At 42.4% G+C, this 14,162-nt stretch overlaps 1 protein-coding gene across 3 annotated transcripts; it reads right to left on the reverse strand.

Moving 5' to 3' along the window:
- Positions 1-5,826: 5,826 nt before the first annotated feature.
- On the reverse strand, positions 5,827-13,638 carry KICS2 (KICSTOR subunit 2). Of its 3 annotated transcripts, none has more exons than XM_048967921.1 (4): positions 13,318-13,638; positions 11,295-11,368; positions 11,080-11,198; positions 5,827-7,146 (listed from the first exon to the last, which is right to left on the reverse strand). In XM_048967921.1, the coding sequence occupies exons 1-4, from the start codon at positions 13,550-13,552 to the stop codon at positions 6,330-6,332; spliced, it is 1,245 nt and encodes a 414-aa protein (XP_048823878.1). In that variant the 5' UTR covers positions 13,553-13,638; the 3' UTR covers positions 5,827-6,329. The 3 variants fall into 3 exon arrangements, with proteins under 3 accessions (XP_048823878.1, XP_048823869.1, XP_048823858.1); XM_048967912.1 differs by having other exon boundaries at positions 11,080-11,216; XM_048967901.1 differs by having other exon boundaries at positions 11,080-11,368.
- Between the last annotated feature and the right edge of the window lie 524 nt (positions 13,639-14,162).

Below are 14,162 nucleotides of genomic sequence, written 5' to 3' on the forward strand. Positions count from 1 at the left end.
CTACCCAAACTCTCTAACACACTCTCTAACACACTAGGCTTAAACCCCAGCCTGGTGTCACCTTTGTCTGCCAGCAAGGTCTCCTCAAATACCTCTCCCTCCCAAAACAGATCCCCTTTTGGGGAAGGTCAGTCAGTACAGACTGATGAAGATCAGAATGGGTTGCAAGAAGCCTCCTCAGGAACGCTGAATGGAACACTGGCTCATGCTTGCCTTGCCAGATGACTACTCACACTGAAGAGAAATAGAGAATAACCCCCACCAAAGAAATAGTGAAAAATCTTCCCAGGAGAGCATTTCAAAAGATGTCGCCTTGGATAGCTATGCCCCCCTGGGGAGTCGTGCCCCAATGGGGAGACCATTCCTTGAGTAGAATTTGGAGCAAACTGGCATGGGGACATTATCCAGCTCTCTCACTGGGCTGTAACAGCCATTAGATCATGTTGCAACGCCTTGGGGAAAAAAAAAAATTGTTCCTCTACTGTTGAGGAAGAAAAAAAATGGTAAGAATGAGGAAAATAAATCTGTAAAATGCAGTGCAATTTTAAATGAATTGGTAGTTTTCAACAGAAAAATTGTAAAAGCTTTTTAAGTTGCTTTTTTTTTTTTCAACTGAGTGAGAATCCCCTCGTGAAGAAGATGAATGAAACAAAATCATTTTAGTGCTCACATACATACTAAGGTATGAAACAAGATACTTGTTATTGCTGTTTACAGCTAAAACAGAACTCCGTACGTCACTCAATGGGGAAGAAAGCCAACAATACTAAAACAACAAATCAGACTAGAGCATTAAAAGCTATGTTCATAAATGTGTAGGAGAGTACAAACAATAATTCTATCCTGGATACAGACTGAGCTCAAAACTACTTACTTTTAATATTAACACCACCCTCTAGTGGCAGCTTTTCCATCTTACCAAAGTACAAAAGTAATTAACGCCTTGCTCTTACGCATGGAGAAATGGTACAAAAATTGGATTCAGCTGTTTTCTTCCCTGGGCTGGACAGAACGCTTACACTTGGCATTCTTGAAGGAATGCCAGTTTTGGGAAAAGTTCTGTCCAGTTTATTTCTAAATATAATTTATGAAATAAGTGTCTAAGGAAATACTATCATGAAGTGCAAAAAAAATAGTAAGTCCCTATAAAACATGGCTGCAGAATAACCTTTCAGATGGATACATAAGTTCTTCCACGCTTGGTGAGCAAATTATACTCTGAAGCATGAAAGCTGTGCTTTTAACATATGATTATCGTATCAACTCTCTGAAGACATTTCAGCTGGCAGCTTTGAAGATAAATATAGAACTTGAAATAGTTCTGTTTCTTGAAATTTCAGCTCTTTCTTGTGTAGTTGGATATACTACAAAACCATCAATGTGTTTGGTTCCTTTTCCTTCTTTCTTTCCCAGGAGCTGGTTGGCAGCATCCCCTGGGAATCTGCCCTAGAGAGCACAGGGGCCCACGAGAGCTGGTCACTTTTCAAGAAGCACCTTTTAAAAGCTCAGGAGCAGGTAATCCCACTACGCCACAAGTAAAGCTAATGGGCTGGAAGACCAACTTGGCTGAACAGGGAACTCTGCCTGAAACTAGGCTTGAAAAAGGAAATACACGATCTCTGGAAGCAAGGTCTGTCTTCATAGGGAGGCTATGGAGCTTTGGTTTTCATCTACAGGGAGAAAATGAGAAAACTCAAAGCCCAGCTTGAGTTGCCACTGGCCAATGTGGTGTCAGACAACAAAAAAAGACTTTTTCAAGTATATCAACCACAATTGGACTAATCCTTGGAGTGGAAGGTCACCTAATGAGGAAGGAAGAGGAAAAAACAGAGGAATTCAATTCTTTCTCTTTTTTTTTCTTTCTTTTTTTTTCTTCGTATTTAACAGTACTGACAGATCTTGGCCTCACAACTGGGGGAGTACGACTGGAGAAGCGATGACTTTCCATCTGCATATATAAAAGGACTACATCAGCTCAATGTGCCATAGGTCCAGATGGGATTCACCCTTGAAGTACTGAAGGAATCAGCAGCTGCTATAGCTGGACGCCTTTCAACAATTTACCAAAGGTCATGAAAGCCTGTGCAGGTCCCTGCTGACTGGAAAATAGCCAATGTCATAACCATGTACAAAAATGGCATGAGTGAAGACCCAGGAAACTGCAGACCTGTTAATCAGTTCCTGGAAAAGTCACAGAGAAAATCTTCTTGGGTGATTTTGAAAAGCACTTAAAGAACAAAGCTGCTATCAGGCATAGTCAACTGGAGTTCATCAAGGGAAAGTCCTGCTGAGCAGTTTGATCTCCTGTGACAGGGCCACCTGCCCAGTTGATGAAGGCAAGGAAGCGGACAGAACCTTTCTGGTTTTCAGTAAGGTCTTTAACACAGCATGCTTCTGGACTGGTCCAGTTCTACTCAACATTTTTGTCCGAGATCTGGATGCAGGAGTTGAAAACATCCTTTGCAGGTTTGCTGATGGTACTAAACTGTGAGGTTCTGTTGACTCCTCGGAAAGATGGCATGCCTGCAGAGGGATCCAGACAGATCAGAACGCTGGGCAATCAGCAATAGCGTGAAGTTCATCAAAGATAAATGCCAGACACTCATTGTGGGTTAACCCTAAAGGAAGCTAAGCACTGCACAGCTGTTCATCCACTCTTCCCACCCTGCCAGTGGGATGGGGAAAGAATTGGAAAAAAAGTAAAACCCGCAGGTTGAGAAAAATCTGATAGGATGGAAAAGGAAGGAAAACTAATAATGATAAAAGAATACACAGAACAAGAGGTGCACAATGCAATTGCTCGGCACCTGCTGACAGATTCTCAGGGACTTCCTGAGCAGCAGTCCTTCTCTCTGGCCATCTCCCAGCTTGATCCAGAGTGATGCCATACGGTATGGGATACCTCTTTGGCCACTCTGGATCAGCTCTCCAGGCTTTGTCCCCTCCCATGATCTCCCCAGTTTCCTTGCTGGCAAGCTATTGGGGAAAGCTGGAAAGTTCTTAGAGTGAGCACTGCTGTGCAAAAACTAAGACATTGGTGTGTTACCAACATCATTGCTCATGCCTCATGCCTGTCAGTTTTCAATAAATGATTGGATAATGCCCTCAGTAATATGTTTTAACTTTTGGTTAGCTGTGAAGTGATCAGGCAGTTGGACTAGATGTTGTACAAAGGTCCTTTCCAACTGCCCTGTTCTGGTTCTACTCTACTGTTCCGTTCTGTTCTATTCTATTCTGCTTCTCTCAGAAGCAAGTAGGCTGATCCCTAATTAATCTAGCGGCCATCGTTTCAATAAGTCATCCCATCGTTTCAATAAGTCTGCATGCAGACTGCAAACTTCAGCATGGAAATGGTTGATCCACTACACCTAAGAATATTGAATTTGCAGGCAAAACAGTGTAGACAAATTGCTTAGGAAGCTGGGGTGGGGACTCCATTTATCTCAGTCATTCCCTACATAAGCAACAATAAAAAAGGACTTGCTTTTCCCAAACGCCTATTATTCAATGACAGTTGAAAATAATTGCCTATTGCTCTCTCTAGATAGATACATATGAAGAGAAGAAAATAACTTTTACTGTTTCTGAACCTTTCCTTCAGCATCATTCCAGGCAGAGGTGAGCTCTACAAAATGATTTCCACACCTACAATGGGACTTAAATGGTCAAATTTGTAAATCATGCAGGCAGATTTAGAGCATCAGATTAAAAGAAGACAACCTATTAGTGCTCACAACTTCCCACCCCATCTCTCTGATAAGAGTTAGCATCTTCCAGCATGGGGGTGCCTAGTTTACTTAGCTGTATTGATGAGGGCAAAGCCTCAGATGCCCCGCCACAAGTCTAACTTTTAGGTGAAAAGTGGAGCTGCAAAACATAACCTTTCACCTTTAGAGTATTCCTACAATTTTACCTAGAGTCCTACACAGACCCAGGAAGTCTTTGGAGAAGCACTGCTCCATTCCTGAAGAGCCAGACCTAGTGAACACCCAGAGAGGACATAACTCCAGCCTGCTGCAGTTGCCAGTGGTGCTGATGAAAGCAAGTCTTTTAACAACTTTTAATTCAACTTGTAGATCCCCACATGGGACCACAACAACTCAGCACAATTATGTTCTCTTTACAGCTCTGAGTAATTTGACTTACACACACCAAAAAAAAACCTCCCAGTACTTTGGTAGCAAATGATGCATATAACACAGAGCCAAATATTTAGTGACACTAAATATTTTATGAGATCAGTAGCGAGCTGCACAATTACAAGCACTGCACTGCCCCAAGCTTCAAATGTTAACTCTTAGCATCATATTAGCATGTCCTAGTTAATAATGTAAACCAACTAAGACTCTCAAAATCATCTATCCAGAAAGAACTGTTCTACCAAGATGGTTGCTACCTAAAGATTGGAAACAGGTGACTGTATTCATATGCTTTTCTCCTCCCAAAGCTACTTTCTTCCCCTTACCGTGGATAGCTGGTCTCACAGGAAAATACTGCAGAGGCAGACAGAATTCGTGCAACACTTTATTACACTGCTGAAGACTGGGAATCGGTTCAGGTGACAGCTTCTTCTCTCTTACTCAGGCTGAAGAAGTCAATAGCACGACAACATTACAAAGCCACTATCTGAAAGAAGGTAAGCACACAAAAGACAGTCTTGGGAGGGTTTAGAGTTTCACTGGGACAAAAGGACAACAGGAGATGCAAAGTGCAACATTGCTACAACCAGGTGGTGGTCTGCTGCTGGTGTATCTACCACTCCTTTTCCAGTGACAAAAAGGAGCCTCTTCAAAATCTTAAGGGTGATACTGCAGCTAGACTAAGACTTAGGAAAAAGGAAGAAGCAGATATTTACAACAGACCAACACCTAATTATAGCAAAACATGGAAGACTCTCTCTGGCACAAAATGCAAAACTGAAGCTCAGACTTTGAGATGAGAGCATTCTTATGTGACTGTGAAGAAACCAGCACTTGCAGGAGAGGTGAGACAAGCTACCAAAACCCTTTGCAAGAGAGGAAGGTACTCAGTAAAACTTAAAATCCAAGGGTATCTGTTCTGCTTCAAAGCTTCAACAGTGTTAACTAAGGATCTAACTTGACTACACCAGCATAAACTGTGCGTCAGAGCCACATCCTTCCCTCCTGAATTCCCATAAAAGAAACTGCATAGTGGTCAGAAGAAACACACAGTATAAGCCTGTAAGTCATGTGCGACACGGGGAAATATTGATTCTCAAAATGATCAGCACTTTCAGAATAATCAGAAACCACACTTCTAGCCTCCGGATTTGGAAAAACTAAGCAGCGAAACAGACATTTCAGAATGAGGAAAACATACTGCAAAGGAATGAAAATCAAAATTCCAAGAGTTGCAATTTAGCTTACTTGTGAAAGCATTTAAAACAGAACAGAATAAAAACAACAAACTCCCAAAAATCTGAAAGTATATCCAAGTTGGCCCTGACAGCAAATTGTAAAATAACTCACAAAGGGTATTTCCTCCTGCACGCTTTTTTAACGTGTAGCTGAACAAAAGCACAACTTGAAAGAGCTTTGCTGCTTTTCTGTGGAACCATTCCAATCTAAACCACCTGCTCAAACTCCTTCAGCTTCAGTTGGAGCCAGATACACACAGGGTCTCATCACTGCAGGGCACGCTCTACTCCCAAAACACGCTTCAGCTTTATTTGATTGAGCCTGTGTTCTGAAGCAGCTTTATGCTTCAGAGCTTGTTTGGAATAAACTGTTGCTTAACAGACAGTATCAGTTCTCAACTGTTTTTAAAGTGTTTTAATTAGCGAGTTCCTTTGTGATTGATGTATCTTATTTATTGAAAACGTGCTCTTGCAGATTCACACATTTCAATATTCCCTTCCACCAGTGTACAGTTCCCAGAAGTAATTCCTGTCAGACAGTTTTTTTGGTTTTCAGAAAATACACATTTTCCACCCTCATCACATTTTCAGTAATCTCTATAGATCAGACTATAATAAAGTGCATATATTCCTTTGTTATACAGGCAACTAAGTTGTGGACTGAAAAAATAAATCATACTGCAAATTGGAAACCACACACACACACACACTCAAAAAAACTCTCACCACTGCCATTTAGCACCCCACAGTTAAGTTATCTCACTGAATACTGCCAAAAATATTTTTTTTCCCCAAGAGTCAGTTAGCTGTATTTTTTTTTTAATTGAACTTATATCATTAAAAATAATGGTTCCTTTTTAATTAGACGACGATAATCGCGAGTTTATGTAATCCTGGAAGCTGCAGTTACCCCAAGGCTGACAGTCTGCCTTGACAATTTGTGTTACGTGTTTTACCCTTTGGATCCAGGCTTCAAACTTGCAAAAGCTTTGGAATTCTTAAGGGAATGTGAAATTTCATTGAGAAAAGAAATAAAGTGAGAATCCCTTTCTGACTTCTTGGACTCAAAAATAACTACAATGGTGAAATGAGGTTCAGGGCGAGTCAGAAAATACGTGCTTTGGACTTTGTCATCGTAGAAGTGAACAACTTTCTCCAAACTGTTGAGGTCAGAGGTTCTGTCAGTCATAATCATGATTACATTGGGCCAGTGCATAACAGGCCTGTCACTGGGCAGAGACACCACTGCAGGATACTGATCCACTCCTTTGGGAGCTTCCCTGTAAGAGTGGGGATGGTGATAACCGTGTCCTTGAAAACTCTCCGACCCACGATTGTCAAAGATTAAGGAAACATTGACAGCGTCGTATTTCCGAATAAAACTGGAGATTTTCCCAAAGTAATCAGGATTTGTTTTAGCAGTCAGAGTTTTCATTTCAGACGCGGTCGTTTGTCGGCTAAGGGCCTCGTGAAAGTAGAAGCTAAACTTGGCAAGGAGAATGTTTTTGAGTTTCACCAGCCAGAGGAAGAGGTGAGGAGGTTGTACGGCTTTCTGGGACTGCCCCCCAAACAGATGCTTCTTGGTCTCTCGTTGTTTTTCAAATATCTGGCCCCAAGTCTGTAGCTTTGTGTGAGCACTGTGCAAGTTGACCAAGGATGGAAGGAATTTCCACTCTGAGATCTGAGCCTGAGCCTTTAAGAGATGCGCAAGCACATCTACTTCCAGCTGGAAACTGCTTTCAAGAGGACTGAGGATTGGATGATGAAATCTAGAAAACACAACATTGTTCAAGACATGAGAAACTCTACAGACAACAGTGAAGTTATCAGCTAGTGCTTCTCAATTCACAGACAGAACACAACACATCAAGGCAGGCTGAAGCGTAAGCCAACAAGTTATCTTGTTAATTTAAGAATTCCTACTTAGCATAACTAGGACAAACATTTTAATGAATGTACAGCATACCTACATCAGCCTATATTGATTCACAAGCTATTACAGAACCATTCCTCTTTAAATTCAAGTGGTTTTGTTTCAATTTTAAATCTCTTCTGGTGGTAATATGTCTTATTAGCTGTCAAATAGTACTAAGATATTAAGTTTAAATAAAGTTATGTTATAAATTCATTGCTCATGTAGGGAAGCTATGAGGAAACCAACCTGAGCTTGTTTTCTTTCCTTTTCAATTTACAATAAAACAATAAAACTGTGATGGGAAATAAATCAGTAGAACCACAATTAACTGTATTTACTGTTGAACCCAGTCTCAAATTTGAATGTTGGTGTGCCAGGAACAATGAAGAGGAAAAATATTCAGTAGAATCTCATACTTTCACAGTAAAAGATTCTCTAACTGTCAGCACATCTCCCCCTCTAAGAATTCAGGGCAAGACCAGCTCTCAGTTTAACAGATGCTATGAAAATCTCATTCATAAGGTAGAAGTGCCAATGCACATCTTATTCATTAGAGTGATTGTACCATTAGGACAAGTCTCAGTGAAATGGAGTTTTAATAGAGCCATTTTACAGCTTTCCCTTTTCCTCCCAGCTTTTCTCTATTTTATCTTAACTTCACAGAGGGGAAAAAAAAAAAAACAAGCCAAACCACCCCACAACAAAAAACCTCACTCAGAACCAGTCTACTTCCTTCCCCTCATCACTCAAACTCATAGATTTGTAACACTGGAGATAAATACACTTTAATTCAAATTGTGCAGAACTGCTCCAGTTGCAGTAGGTAAATACTCAACTTCTGAAAGACAGAACTTCAGCTAAGACAAGCAGCCTTTTTAATAAGTGTATTCCCATAACATGCATTTAGGTGACCTCTTAAAGAGATCACCAGCCAAGAGCAACCAGCACTTCAAAGACAAGACTTGACTGAAATCAATACAGATTGATGCCCTCACTTCCAACATCCTGGGTTGATCCTTGATACTACTTTAAAGCAAACAAGTTTACACTGAATTCTTCACACCTTTAATAAGTGATCAACAGACAAGGTGAAAGCAGCTCCACTCATTATCTCCCTGAACTCTCCAGTCACAATCCACAGAATCAATTTTGGAAACACTGGGTTCAAAACCAAAACATTTCATTTTGTTGTAGACCAAAAGAATGGATAAGAATGTTAAGATTTTCTCCCTCTTCCTCTTCACTGCTTTTTCTTTGACTTTCCACTCAGTTTGCTGCCAAAATATCAATGCTTCAGCCTGTAAAAATTGTCTCATAGCCTTATCATATTTCAAGGGTCCCCTTTTTTCTTGACAGCCACAATGCACACTTTTGAAAGGATTTGCTTCTAAGACATAAGTTCAAATTTATTAAAAACAATTAAATGATGAATGTGGTAGATCAGTCTATTCCTCCCCCCCCAGTCATTCATGAGAGCACAGGGATGATGGTTCTGTTCTCCAGACTACAAAGACGACATTTTTTCTTCAACTTCTTAATTTCCTTCTCTAGATCACAGATGCATACAAAGCTACAAAACACTGACTAGATGCAAGCCACAAGACACAAGAATAATTACATCAAAGTGGATTACTTATTGATTATATATTAAGCTTTTATAGACCTGAGGCTGTTTTACTTTCTCCAATTAAAAACATAAACATTCTCTTCCCATACACTGCCTCCTTCACCCCACAAAAAAAAGTTCAAAAAGTTCAGGCAATGGTGATTTTCCAGCTGTATTTTACAGAAAACACAGAGGAAAATGTCTTCTACTGGCTGTTCACAAGCCAGGAATAAGCACTAACAAAATAGCTTCCAATTGTTCAGAGATTTATGATTTTCAGATGTAAAGGAAAGAAACCAAGGCCAGAACCTGCTGGAAAACAGATGCCCCGTTTGGCTTAGAAGTGTTGATAAAATGGTGCACCTATAAGTGAGGATATATTCCCAGAGGGAACAGACAGCATCAGGGTGAGTTTATCTGACCTTTCACTTGAGAGAGTCAACAGAGAAATGCTGCATGGCAAACACACGTCATGTAGCAGCCCTCAGAAACTGCTCTGAGATACAACACAACTAAAAGAAAGAATAAAGGATGGACTTTGTTTCAGAAATATCCTGTACAACACTGGGGAGAACCAAGCTACCCACACAGCTCTAGTAGCATCTCAGAACGTCTCCATCGTTTTAGGTTTCATTGGACAAACAAGCCTGAGACTGTAAGGGTTTACAAACCAAGAACTGCCAAAAATTACTAGTAAGATCATATAAATCAGACTTCCAAATAACAATGTTACACAACAATTTCCTTAAAATTATTAACAAAAGCAAGGGCAGTCAGCTGCAGTGCTCAGGTTTGGAATTTTAGAAACACTGTCAGCAGCACTGAATTTTTTTTATTGTACATTTAAAAAATCTTAACTATAAAAAAACCTCACAATATTTCACCCAAATGTCTTCTTAGATGCTATTTCACTAACAAAGATTAAAAAGAACCCAACTGCACTTGAAAACTATCTTCCTAAAACAGCTACCTTGTTTGGCTTTTAAAATAAAAGCATTTTTACAGACATTTTTGCCTGCTGTCAAGTTACTCAAAATTTCTTTTCTTTTTAAACTGCCACCACTTGCACAGATCACGTTTTAGCTGTGAAATACTCAACCAAGAGTGACTTAGAGATCTTAATATAAGAAAGGCAAGATCACCAAAGACTTTGTGCTCCTCCTGCTAACTCCAGTAGCTCTCAAAAGAAGTGATAACAGAACACCATAAAACCCTTCCAGGAGCATCAGAAACAATAATAGTCTATATTAAAAGCCAACAATATTGTGAAATTAATCTGAAATTTACTCAGATACAGGCACAAACTAACGCAGGGCTTTAGAATGTGTTGGCTCAATTCTAAGTTTAAAACTAAAATTAGTACACAAATATTTGTTCTATTCCTAAACCAATTTCATAGAGTCACAGAATGGCCTGGGTTGAAAAGGACCACAATGATCATTGCATTTCAACCCCCTGCTGTGTGCAGGGTCACCAACCACCAGACCAGGCTGCCCAGAGCCACATCCAGCCTGGCCTTGAATGCCTCCAGGGACGGGGCATCCACAACCTCCTTGGGCAACCTGTTCCAGTGCGTCACCACCCTCTGGGTGAAAAACTTCCTCCTAACATCTAACCTAAACCCCCCCTGTCTCAGTTTAAAACCATCCCCCTTGTCCTATCACTATCCACCCTTGTAAACAGCAGTTGCCCTCCATGCTTATAAGCTCCCTCCAAGTACTGGAAGGCCACAATGAGGTCTCCCTGGAGCCTTCTCTTCTCCAAGCTAAACAATCCCAATTCCCTCAATCTTTCCTCATAGGAGAGGTGCTCCAGGCCTCGAGCCCTTTTCACTCAAGTCCATATTGAATTAAGTCCTTGTTTACCCTACAAGCACAGCAATGGACGTAAGAACAGAATTCTGGCACTCATTCATTGCTCTCTGCTGAGTATGAATTAAGGAATAGAGAAGATGGCTCCTGTAAAGTAATGAATAGAATTTTCTGAGTTTTTCTGATAAGCCTTACTTTGAGCTCTCAGCTCACGGGTGGTCATTGCTCACCAACATTCACTTCATGCATGAATTCATGTAAGGAACTCCTCAGCAATCAAAAGACAGCAAAATCTTTAGGCTTTCAGCCATAATATAATTTATTACAGATCATATGCCCGAGTACTTACTGCCAGCAAATAAGCACTGACCTTGAGCTATATTTCTTTAAGATGGATTCCAAAATGTTTACCAGTTCCTCAGAGTTAATGAACTTTTGGGTGCTGAGCGTGTACATTTTTTCATAGAAGTCAGCAATTTCCATCCGAGCCTGAACAAAAAAACAGAGCTGTTCAGACAGGTGAGAAAGCAGCTCTTCCAAGTGAGGAGCTGTTCCTCCTAGTGCATTGCGACCCGTCGCCACCACCTTCTTCAGCTCATTATGCAGGGATGTGTAGATGGTTCGGATGGAGTCCTTTCGGCTGAAGAATGACTGACCACCTGTTCAGATAAATATGGAGGTATTACCAAATTCCAGGGAGAGGAAAGATAGACAGCAATACTGGAAAACAAAACCACGTTTGTTTCTCCCCAGGTGTTCCTATGGGTTTTTCATCAAGAAATCAGTTTCAGCCTATTATTTTGCAGGTATGAATTGCACACAGAAGCACTTTGTGTAATCTGATGCAAGTCTTGCCTGCCCCAATTCTTATTTCATAGCAGCCAACTACTGTTGCAAAATGTCTTCAAATTCTTCACACCTGTGTTAGCTGCACTATGGGCTTTTTAACAAGGGTTTAGTTAACTCTGCTACTATGATACACTGTTATCTGTGGAGGTCATGAGTCAACATGAGGTTTTAATAGGCTCAGCTGCTGTTAATAACTCCAAAACTTTAATGGAGAATTCCCTTAATAACACCTCCTCAACGACAGAACACGCAGACTTGGACAGCAGCCTTTACATGGGAAACGTGATATTTACGTGTACAAACCAAGTGTTTCCAGTTCCTACCCTATCTTAACATCAACCTGAACTCAAAGAGAAAACAACTGCAGTTTATCTCAGTGGGACCACAGTGCAGGCTAATTCATAATTAAACTGAGAAAAAAGAAAATCAATGCTTCCCTCCACTTGTTTGACATTATGATTATTTTAAAATAAATAATTTTTTAAAAAGTAATTGTGAAAAGGTTTGGGCTGGAAGGGACCTTAAAGATTAGCTAGTTCCAACCCCACTACCACCAGGGATACAGACAAAGGATATTCCTCATTGATGTTCCCAAAAGACTGTACAAAACTACTATTCTTATTTCATTTCCATTTCCAGATGGCTTTATGTGCTGCTGTGGCACTTATGAGCTGCAGCAGAGCAAGGATCACAAAGAATGAACCTGCAGAACATTTTTTTTTTTTTTTTTAAAGAGACTTCAGGTTCCATTTTGAAGCTGCTTATAACTTTCATAGCGGTATATAGTCGTTTCCACATCTATTTTACACACATAACATTCAAAAGTTTCATTAGCAATTTGTAGCAGAAAAGCATAGAATTGGTTATCATGGAAAAATAGCTCCAAGCCAAGAGCTGTCCCTGGATCAGGGCAGGGGAACAGTCACCCATTGCTGCTGTACTTGAAGTATGCAAGCAAATAAAACTATGCACGTCCCTTATGTTGTCAATTTTGCTCTTTCTGCAAGAACCAAACAAACTTTTAGAAGTCTGCTTTACAGTAGGCTTTTTCCCTCCGTAAAATTCTTCCTATAAAATAGTTTAAAGTCACCACTTCAACATAAACACCATAGCAGAACTTTCTTGTTGTTTTACTGCATTATGCAGCAGACTTGCATCCCTTGATTCAATTTCCATGCCAGTCTGCAGTCCAAAGAGAAAACAAGGAGTTCTGCCCAGAGGACAGCATGATGATGGCTTGTCCTGCATGAGTTAGTTTTCTGTATTCAGAGAAGCAGCTAAGATTGTAGCCAAGGTTTCCTGAGATCCTGCAGCATCTACATGAATAACAACTTTCAGGAGGCAATCTCCAGCCCTGAGTACTCACGTTCTGACACACACACTGTTCTAGTTTTAGGGCCTGGAACCATAACGTGACAGAAGCTCTTGGCAACCCCACTGAGCTCACCTTTGCCAGAATCTCAGACAAGAGCACACCCACCCGGAAACAGAGCTGGCTACAGCTCGGGAACCGTAGCCAGGCTGCTTATTCCCCGGCACAGTTTCGGAAGGACTGGCTGTGCCAGCCGCAAGACGTGCTTCGGGGTAACGCGAACGTCAGAGCGCACGGAGGGCGCGGACCCAGTGCTCGCGTTCGACTCACGCGCTGCACTCCTGCGCTTCCCGCGAGCCCGCCCGCTTCCCCCCACCCCGCCACGGCGGGACCCGGAGCAACGCGGCGGCCCGCCGGGACCGTGTGGGGGCCCCAGGACGGCGATACCTAGCTTCTGGCCCAGGAAGGTCATGCTGTGGTAGGCCTTCTCGGCGGCGGCCAGGTGCGCCAGCCCGGCCAGCAGGGCCAGCCAGCTGGCCCCCGCGCTCTTGTTGGCCTCACGTTCCTTCTCCACGTTGTCCTTGGCCTTATCGTACGAGAAGATGCCCAGGTGGGAGAAGAAAGTCTCCAGCACCGCCTGCTCCACCGGCACGGGTGCGCCCAGCGGGATCGACTCCCCCATGCCGCCGCCGCTTCCGGGTTCCGCTCCCAGCCGAACGAGGAGCCCCACTCGCGCCGCAGCTCCCGGAAGTCCTCGTCACGTGATGCGGGGAGAGACGGGCGGGAGGGTCGCGGTCACGTGAGGTGCGACGGCCCTCCCCGTCATGCGGCGCGCGGGCACAGGTGGGCGCAGGGCATGCCGGGAGGGGCTGCTCCTCTGCGTAAGGCGCTGGCCATCCGCGCCACGCTGCAAGAGAATAGGGGCGCGCAGAGCACGGGCTCTCCGCTCCTGAATTGTTTTCTCTGGTTTAAATCAGAAGGCCGCTTTCATGCTCCACTGTTTTCTCCATTAAGCGTCCAAACGCAAGGGCTTCTGGGCAACGTTAGCTTGGACCCTAATGCACCCCTCCTACATGATCTCCCATGTAAGCCGTGGCTTTTGCAGCTTCCAATCCCACCTGACATCTCTGCAGCCATTTTAGGGATCCTCAATTGCTCAACCCACTGACAAGGAGGACTAATTTAAGCTTTGGACAGATCAACTCCTTGAACAGATTGGAAAGATGAGTACAGCACGCAGCAGAGCTGTGACACACAAGCCCGCAGAAAGGGGGCTGCCGTGACAGCATTGC

The sequence above is a fragment of the Lagopus muta genome, chromosome 1 (genome assembly GCF_023343835.1).
Source record: "Lagopus muta isolate bLagMut1 chromosome 1, bLagMut1 primary, whole genome shotgun sequence".
In the NCBI taxonomy this organism is placed as follows: Eukaryota; Metazoa; Chordata; class Aves; order Galliformes; family Phasianidae; genus Lagopus; species Lagopus muta.

What these genes read in the sequence shown, in the direction of transcription:
- KICS2 (XM_048967901.1), bottom strand. Translation starts at nt 13,552, where the DNA reads ATGGGGGAGTCGATCCCGCTGGGCGCACCCGTGCCGGTGGAGCAGGCG. An exon ending in CTTCCTGGGCCAGAAGCTAG is followed by an intron (nt 11,369 to 13,317) that starts GTATCGCCGTCC and finishes TTATCTGAACAG; the next exon opens with GTGGTCAGTCATTCTTCAGC. An exon ending in TTAAAGAAATATAGCTCAAG is followed by an intron (nt 7,147 to 11,079) that starts GTCAGTGCTTAT and finishes TGTGTTTTCTAG; the next exon opens with ATTTCATCATCCAATCCTCA.